At 42.7% G+C, this 9,704-nt stretch overlaps 1 protein-coding gene across 1 annotated transcript; it reads right to left on the bottom strand.

The window, feature by feature from the left end:
• Positions 1 to 2,229: 2,229 nt before the first annotated feature.
• Positions 2,230 to 9,644, bottom strand: LOC123985968 (vomeronasal type-2 receptor 1). Its single transcript, XM_046073993.1, has 14 exons — positions 8,364 to 9,644; positions 7,554 to 7,845; positions 7,233 to 7,475; positions 6,936 to 7,127; positions 6,661 to 6,786; positions 6,260 to 6,444; positions 5,933 to 6,053; positions 5,611 to 5,838; positions 5,368 to 5,491; positions 4,598 to 4,758; positions 4,291 to 4,486; positions 3,876 to 4,105; positions 3,514 to 3,713; positions 2,230 to 3,245 (listed from the first exon to the last, which is right to left on the bottom strand). The coding sequence occupies exons 1-14, from the start codon at positions 8,954 to 8,956 to the stop codon at positions 2,924 to 2,926; spliced, it is 3,213 nt and encodes a 1,070-aa protein (XP_045929949.1). The 5' UTR covers positions 8,957 to 9,644; the 3' UTR covers positions 2,230 to 2,923.
• Positions 9,645 to 9,704: the final 60 nt, after the last annotated feature.

Raw genomic sequence — 9,704 nt, 5'->3', positions numbered from 1 at the left:
GTACCACAGTCCATTATAAAACACATCATGGGTAAGTTTACAAAGCCATAGTCAGGTGAGGATCAAGGGTGCTCTACAATATAATATAACACAAATAAGTACTGAGTGCCATAATTTCAGCTTGTGGTAACCTTTGTATGCACCCTAGAAGCAATACAAACAAATACGTTGTTTCTAATGTAAATTCTGACAATAAGCATAATTAGTCACTTGATAAGCACAGTGTTGTTATCGTAATGCTGTTAGCAGTAAAATGTTTTCCACCAGGGCAGTAAATATTTATCTTGCTAATCTGAGCCACCATGCTCCATGCAATGTTACGGTTTTTTAGCTAATTGTAATCATCAGCTGATTGTCTAACAAACACAAAAGACACTTTTCTGTTCACTAAACGAAGCCGAAGCTGGAGAAAAACCTTCGAAATAACAATCCAACTAACGTTACATATTTCTTCTAACAGGGTAGTAAAAGTTTAGCTGGCTAATATGAGCTGTTAGCTGTAGGCTAACTTACTGTTTTGCGGTCAGTAATACTAATCAGCTGATTGTCTCACGAACGTAACCAGCACATTCATCCCCACATAGCGATGCCATAACACAGCGAGGGAGAAGAACCACATGAAACTATCCAACTACATATTTTACACCACTGACAAGGGAAAGTCACTTCTCACGGTGTCTATGGCTAGCTTCTGGCTAATGCTAACATTATCAAACAACAGTTTTCATTTGCAATGCTAAAGTTGGAATAACGTTACCTTACCTATCCATCAGAAAACAGGCAACGTCGGTGTCGCTTAGAAAACATTTTTCCCTCATTAGACCCTTCTTCTATCTGGGAAAAGCCACACCGATGTTTACCCGTGATTTCTGCCTGCGTCGCTCCCGTATAAGTCTTGCTTCATCATGCTTTCGCTTCATCGAAGCAGATACACCCTCCGTCGTCTCTTGTGCTAAATAATAGCTGTGGTCCTCCATTTGTCCAAAATTCCACTACTAATAAAGGAGAGCTTCTACTACTACCTAGTAGTTAGAAACGTACAACTTCTTCTTGCTCTTGCACCTACTTCTTTTGCTGCTACTTCTTCTGTTGCTTCTCTTTCATGGTAGTAACGAAACGCGCTCTGCAGTGCTGTTTGTTCGCTGTAGGCTACGGTAGAAACATGATGACACAGTATGTCGACCTCCACAGCAGGGGGTACCTTGTGTATGTAGATATAAATAGCTCATTCTAAGGTAATAAAAACATAAGGGGTCATTATGCAAGGTCTTTATACACCACAGAAAACATAATTATGGATATTATATTGCATTTCTGTCAATAGATCCTCAGATATATTACACACTGAACCTTTAACTAGTAACTATAGGCTATTTATGTTTTATTAAGTTGTTGCAGTTAAACTGCCATCCTTTTAATTAACACCTAAAACACTGCTGAGGGTGCAACTGTGTGTACACGTTGTCACAGTTAGCCATGGTTTTCGTTCACTTTCGGTGTCATGCACCACCATGCACCTGGAACGCTTTGATGTGGGAAGTCGGAAGTTTCAACTGGGAAATATTCCAGTTCCGACCGGTCTTGAACACAGCATAACTCCTTCTAAACTTTCTACCAATCATAACACTCTTGCAGGGACAGCACATCCACACTGAAGATAGTATCAGTCATCGGCTGCTCGACCTGACTTAGTGGGCGGGCCACAACACGTTGATTGACAGTTAAGGAAGAGGAAGGAAAAAGCAATGACAATAGGGCTCCTTGGGGAAAGGCAAAAGCAAATGTATGTATTTATTATTTTATTCATTCATTCTTTCTTTGATATATTTCCCCATTTATTTATTTATTCTTTTATTCATTCCTTTTTTCTTTCATTTATTTCCCCATTTATTTATTTATTCTTTCATTCAGTTCTGTCACTTTGGATGTTCCATAGATTAGCACTGCTCACTCTTTGTACTAGAGAATAACACTTGGGTATTGTTGATTCTTTCATTTTCATTTATCTGGTGTCCCTCAAAGGTAATAAGGAGGCATGGAAAAGTGGTGAGACAATATAACGAAGCAAGATCATTCTCTGCGATCCTGGCTAACTGTGAGAAGACAATAACTCAATTTCAGAGTTGACAGTTATGCAGTACAATTACCAGTATTTGAAAGTCAGTAAAAGTACTGCCCCAAAACAAGCTTAAGATGAATTGATTGCTTTTACAAGAAAAACACGTATTATAGTGACTGAAAATAACATTTATTATATTTTGAGGAAATGTATTATGCTAACGGAGTTGCATTAATTTGTATCACATTGAGATGTTAGTGTAAACATTTTGATTGGAACAACATCAGCTAATGGGCTTGAATTTAAAAAATTGCCAGATGTGTTTGAAATTGATTTGCCACTAGATATACAACAGGACAAAATCTGAGGTAAATGTTGCCTTAATTTTAATTCCACTACCACAACTGAAACAACAGCAGCGTCTGACCTTGTTTAAATATCTGTTAGCAGGACTTACATACATCTAGTAAAGTGGGTAAAGTCAAAAGATCACCAGTTTTATTTTCTGAAATAGTAATGTTTTTGAAAATGCATTTTTGAGACATTTAGTAATCAAAAAAAGAGGTAGCAGATTTCTTCCCTCATGTATTTGCTTATTGCAATCAGCTCTAATGCATCTGAAGGTACACTTAACTTGACACACATTTGATCAGTGTAAATAAAAATATTTTGTAAATAATATACAGAAATCGCCTGTCTATTATTTATAGACCAAACAAGGTGATTATAAAATAAATGTGAATAGCAAGACTAGGAATCCTAATCAACTGGACCAGTAGCCCAATATAGCAGAGGCACATCTGCCATCTACATTATTTTATGGTTTCAGTATTGTGGATGGATTTAGTTCTTAGGACTGCTCCACTAATCATCAATAGCAGTGGATGCAATCGTATTATTGATGTCAGTAGCAGCTGTAGTGAATGAGGCTGAGGTCCCAGTCGAGGTCCCATCCCGCAGTTTGGCGCGGGGCCTCATCATCTCCTCTGTGTTGCGTTCAGGTTTGACCAAAAGGACGTAACACTTGGGCAGGAAGATGCAGGTCAGCAGGCCAAAGCTGGAAGCCAGGATGGCAAAAATCTGGACGGCAACCATGAACTTGCCACGTGTGCTGAGGTAAGCCGGGACAAAGGAGATCCACACGATGAAGAAGACCAGCATGCCGAAGGTCACACACTTCGCCTCACTGGAAGTAAGAAACGAGCATCAAAAGAAATGTTCATTACCCCAAAACAAGAGAAGGATTAATTCCCGATATCTCAGAGGTTACAGTACAATTCTACTCTTACATTCATGTTTTCTAAAGTTAAATTCAAGATCAGTTTTAATATGGATTAACATATGGAATACATTAAAAATGTATGAGGTATATCTAAACTAGCCATGAAATGAATGTTATTACCTTCTTTATGAAATGTTTCCCTGTTTTCCCAGAAACCTTGCGTGTTTCCTACCTTAAGTGGTCCTCCAGTTTGCGGGCTATGAAGGCAAAGATGAAGGCCAGAAGAGCCAGCAGGATGTCATAGCCAAAGATACAACAGATGAAAACCACAGAGCCTTCATCACACTCAAGGATAATCTTAATATTCTGTGCAGAGGTGTTCTTGAATGGGTGCGGAGGAATGATGATGAGCCACACTGTGCACGCTATAGCCTGGGTAGAGGAATGAGGATGTCAGCAATATTACAGGATCAGGAAGATGAGCGGATCAAATATTATTAGGTGAGAGTAAGTTTTTTTTTCAAAATGTAAGTCGTTTTTGGATAACAGTGTTTGCCAAACGAGTAAATTTAACTGTAAATGCAATGTCTTTACCTGTATTAATGTTGCAGCAGCAGCTATCGCCCTCTGGTGTGCACACGTGAGCATGTCAACTTCACAAACAGTGGCGTCATTGTTGTTATTTATGTTGGTTACAATGACATCAGGGTTGCCGCTGCTAGCTGCTGCTTCAGCTGCAGCCTTTGCAGCTTTAGCAGCTGCTTTGTTTCTGACACGGGCTGCTTTCAGAGCCTGAGCTCTCATCATCAACACTGCAGCCTTACCTGAAGTAAAGACGCATCAAAATGTAAAATGCTCAAGTGAAGGTCCATTCTTTTCTACTGGCAACTACAAAAGCCCAGATAGTACAGTAACAGGGTTCCTGTGCACCAAAAAGCACCACTACTATGTATTCAAAGAATACATACGAAGACAAACGCATGCAACAATACAGTAAAAGTATACCCACCCATGATAGAGGAAAGGCAGAGAGCAAAGCCCAGTGCCAGGGCTACTTGGCTGGTCATGCAGCTCCAGTTCTGAGGCTCTCCAAGGAAGACGATGGAGCTGAGGAAGGTCACCAGCAGTGAGAAGAGCAGCGAGAAACTCAACAGAGCATCATTGGCTTTCACCAGAGGGGTGCCAATGTGCACAACAAACACCACCTGAAAGGAAGAATAGTGAAACACACCATTTGATGTTTTAGCTCCTTACTCTCCACAACAAGGGATCTGTTGGCATCACCAGGAGGTATGTTTTCCCTGCGTGGGTCTCACCGCAACAGCAATGGTGAGCAGAGCTCCGATGGCTGAGATGATGATGAGAGTGATCCCCAGTGGCTCTCCAAAGGCCAAGAACTCAATGATTTTTGGTACACAGGTATCATGAGCATCATTGGACCAGTCGTCTTCACTGCACAGGATACATTCGCGAGCATCTGTCAGAGAGGGAGGGGGCGATAAGAGGGCAGCAGAGTCGTGTTTATCTAAAGTTGTTTAGACTGATGCCGTGCACGAGACCCTTGAAACAGTCTCAGTGTCTACTGTGTGTTGGCACTGAAGAGAAAATGTCCTCTAAAACATGACAGGATTTAATAGCCCAAATAAGATAATCCTGATCTGGCACCATTTCAGTGTGACAACAGTAGAATAATAACTGTTTTTGCTTTTGTGATGTGTGTTGTGTGCTCCCTGTGGTAATTGGCAGTTCTTTCAGTAATGCGGGTTAAAGCTTTATAAGATGTCGTTATCACCCTACTTTGTAATTATTTTAGGATCATAAATCTGCATTTTGGACAGATACCAGTATGCCACAGTTAAAATGAATTGAAGATAAAAAAAGCTTCATGCTATTATGTAATTTTAAGTAGTCAAATAAAACTACTATACAGAAAACTGTCCATGTGTGTTGAATGTGAATGAATAAAGTTTGTTTAATTGAAATGGACTCACTTTATGCACGGAGGTTTATATTTCAGGAAAAGTTCAGACTTTTCTGGAAGATACTATCATGTCTACAAGGTGCAGTTTGAAAGCTGTTTACTGACTAGTTGTGTTGCTGATCTCTCCATCGGCACACGGGATACAGTCAAAGCAGCAGACTGGCTCTCCCTGCCGGATCCCCTTCCTGGTGCCCGGCTGGCAGTTCTCACTGCACACTGACCGAGGAGGCTGCGACAAACACACACACACACACACATAGGCTGCCTTCATACACAGACACATGTATAAACTATAAATCACAATCACTCACAGTGTGTGTGGATGGTCTTAATCCATATGCTGCTGACCTCCAACACTTCATTGTTCCACACAATGGAGTCATTCATTAATTTCATCCTGTCTTCTGGGGCTGCCGAGCCATTGTAGTGTCCCACAGTGATGTAGGATATCTCCCCGTTACTATTGAACTGCCAGTTTAAAATGTCATAGAAGCCCTCTACATCCCCTTCATCAAAGTAGATCTCTTCGCCCGTGTGCGGCACTTTGAAACGCACGTTCTTCATGTAGTACATTAGCTAAGGAAGAGACAGAGGGAGCCACATCTCAGTTAAACATATGCACACAGAAACAGTTGTAATCTCTCTCTCTCTCTCACACACACAGGCTTACCTGCCATGGCTCAAAGTTTGTTATGTCAGCACAGTCTTTCCCGTTGAATGGCCCCTGTCCCTGCTTACAGTGCTCCAGGTTGTGCAAGGCGTGGGCCACAGCGTACACAGCTTTGTACACACTATGGGGAGACATCATCATTATCAATCACACCATCATCCATCTGTATGATTTTATCATTCATGGGTTAGTTATGCTGCTCCTTTATGGTGGTAGATAAGTATTATGTTCTTGCACTTAGTGGTGCATGTGCTAGGAGCTGTTGCAGTAGCGACATTACTAGAATCAGTAATACATGTAGTTGCAGCATGAGCAGTGAGAACTGACCTGTAAGTGATTCGTAACTGGGAGACATCAGAGTAGGTGTTATTGAGCTGTGCCAGAGACTCAGTTCCTCTACACAGCCCATCAGGGACCCCCTTGACTGCCCTGGAGAGCGTGCCGTTAACCTCCTTGGCCGTCAGTTTGGCCTGCCTCAAAGCTTTGCCATAGTCCAATGTGCAGTTAAACACCTATAACACAGAAAAAGGTCACATTTTCTCTAGATATTTGAATGACTTGATGTTTCCACTGAATGTTCATCCTCTCAAGTTGTCAGGTTAACTGTCACAGCAATTGTCAGTCCAAGCCAAGATGTGTGATTACAAGCGGAGTCAAAAATTAGACTTTGGCTAACAGATGTGTCGCCCCAAGTTCCTCTGGCCAGTTAGTATGCTTAATAAACACACCGTCTCCCAGAATTCCTCAGTGAGTGGGTCATCATAGGGGTCTAGATCCAGTAGATGGCGCTGAAGACCAGGAATGGTGGCTCTTTTTACCCCAAAGCCCAGGGTGCCACCCAGAAGTGAGCTCACCTGGAGAAAAACATGCAAATGATTAACTTCAGCTCAAAATGTGATTTACAAATTGAGACTGGTTAAAGCCCCTGGAACATCTGTAACTGTTTCATTTAAACATCCCTCAGTCAATCAATGAGCCGGTCATTGCCCGACTGAGCACTCACCCCAGGCTGGTTGATGAGACTGGAGGTGACCCAGGCCTCGCTGGCGATCCAGGTGCGGTTGGTCACATTGTGCCTGAGCAGCTCATAGATAAGAGGACTGAGGTCCACGTCTGATGAGAAGACCACAATGATCTTGGCCGTGGACTCAACTACAGTTTGAACGATACGCTGGATGTCCTTTGGGGAACTCACCTTAAGTTGTTTGAACACAATATTAATTTTTCCAACAGAAATTAACTGTGATGCAGAACAAGAGGTGGGATAGAGAAATACAGACCGAAAGGATGAACTGTTCACCTTGGGCAGCGTCTCCGAGAATGAGATGCAGACGCCAGCTTCCTCCACCTGCTCCTTGAAGCTTTTGATGCCATACTTGCCGTAATCGTCATTGGCAGCCAGGGTGCCCACCCAGGTCCAGCCAAAGTGTAGCACCAGCTGAGCCATAGCTGTAGACTGGTGCTTGTCATTGGGAATGGTCCTCAGGAAGGTGGGGAACTGGAACTTGCTTTCCAGGGCGGAGCAAGTTGAACAATAGCTGACCTAAAGATGACAGAGGAGAGGAGACACACAAGGGTTTCTTCTCCATCTTTACTTTTACGTAACTAACAACAGGCCTACCTGTGGGAAGTGATAAAGTCCAAGAATCCGCGCAGTGGCAATGGACAGATCGGAGCCCCCAGCACCCACTAGAGCAGCCAGAGGAGGCCCTGTCCCGCAGCGGTAGTTGGGTACGGCCTCGTCTTGGCCCGTCAGGTAGGTGAGGGTGCCCTCCACAGCCTTGGAGATGGTGAAACAGGAGTCATAGATGACATAGCCCAGGTCGGTGTTGGGCAGCAGGTCGTTCCTCTTGTTAATTTCGTTGATGGCAAACAGCATGGTCTGGGTCCAGCGGAAGGTACGGAAGTTAAACCTGGAACATGATGGGAGAGTGGTGACATTAACAGCATGTTTTTTCTCTGCTGGTTAGAAAACAGGCACATATTTTGTCTTTTACAGCCTCAACACACAGTACAAAAGTGTGTGTTGCCTTGATGTTGTAGATATTATTTGAAAGAACGAAAGAAAAACTCACATTCACAAGATATATACAGACTATTTTATCATCTAAATTAGCCTCAAGAGGACAGTTCATGAACTTGTATACTCCACCGTAAAGACCAATCTCCACAATAATATAGGCTACTGTGGATAATTGGCCCCAGAGGTGCTGCCCTGCTCTGTCTTGATTTAAAATCATGAGGTTATGAGATCTCAGAAGTACACAGTGTGGTTGAAACATAAAATTAACTCACTCAAGTAAATGTTTTTCTCATTTAAGGGCTAAAATATGAAATCATTTAACTTTAATAGGCCTGTGAGACGATCTGTGATTAGTGTCACACAGCTGGAAGAGACAGATTTAAAAAAAAGACAGGCTGCTCGACTCACCCCTCACAACCCGAGGAGACGGGCACCCTTGAAGTATTGCCATCAGTGGAAGCGACACGGTTGTGAACAGGAAACATCCCGCCAACAACGACCTTCTTCTTCTCTACATTCTTGTAGCCGCTCAGGTTGAACTTGGCCTTCAGCTTGCATGTGGACTCTGCTGAAACAGATCTGTCAAAATAGAAGAAAGCACATAGCACAAGCAAAAAACGACCGATTTCCATGCTATGTAGACGCAGAAAGGAGACGGGAGAGCTCTCGCTGTGGCAGACGAGGAAAGGCAACAGCAAAGTGTGACAGGTGTCTAATATACCCTCAAGGGAGATGTGCAGCACGAGGCAACCTGAGAACAGATTCAACTGTGCAAAATGAAGAGCAGGGCATAGCCTACTGATCTTTATGCCATGTGAAACATAGACAAGAAGGATTTTGTTTATTTTTAGTAAATACCATAGCATAATTCTCTCATTAATGGTGTAAGTGTGGTTCAACACCATGGTTACACTGGTTTTGTCTCCCTCCAAGAGCACAAAGTATGCACCAACAAACACTTCTATGTCAAATAAATTCGAAGAAACATCCCATAATTTCATTTGGTTTCCCTCTGTTCTGGCGCTCTCTTTTCTCCTGTAAATACATCAGTTTATTAGTCTGCACGCAGGTCAGCTGCAAGGGATAATTCTGCCACAGGCCAGGAGTTAATTGGCAGCTGCGTGTGGTGACTTGTATAGTATTTACGCAACATTGCGGCATGGCTACTGTTCCCAAATCGTGCCTTGTCCCCTGAGTGCGGGTCTGAGGTGTGTTGATGGGTGACTGAACTTGTCTGCTCTTGTCTCTCAGTCAGCGGGGAGAAACACACACCTGAACCTCCCGCCACACGAAGGGACCAGTGCTGGTTGGGCCGACTGCGCACTTATAGGCTCTTATTAAAATCAAATTACAGTCTAAACTTCTTTCAACAATTTGGTTGTTAGTTGTACGTCGCTATTATTACATAGAATTATACTAAAGGGAAGTTGTCACACAGAAGGCATCTTAAAAAGGAGTTGGATATTCTCATGTATTTCTTGAATAGTAGCTGATGACAAATTAAAGGCTTCAGTGTATGCGCGAGTGTGTGACTGTGCCCTTGTGATCTGTCTCAGCCACGAGAGATATCCGATACTGATGAGCTCTGCGAGAAATCTATTAGGCCATGACAGAAATTTACCAAAACGCTACTGTACTCATTTCAACGAGGCACGTGGTTAAAAGGAAAAAAAGGGAATTCCCCTCAACACCCCAGCAAGTTGTTTGTCTGCGTACTTTAAATAAAAACCACAACATTAATACTGAGGA

The sequence above is a fragment of the Micropterus dolomieu genome, linkage group LG17, assembly GCF_021292245.1.
Source record: "Micropterus dolomieu isolate WLL.071019.BEF.003 ecotype Adirondacks linkage group LG17, ASM2129224v1, whole genome shotgun sequence".
NCBI lineage: Eukaryota > Metazoa > Chordata > Actinopteri > Centrarchiformes > Centrarchidae > Micropterus > Micropterus dolomieu.
The sequence above is the reverse complement of the archived record's forward strand: the minus strand, read 5'-3'. Positions and strand labels throughout refer to the sequence as shown.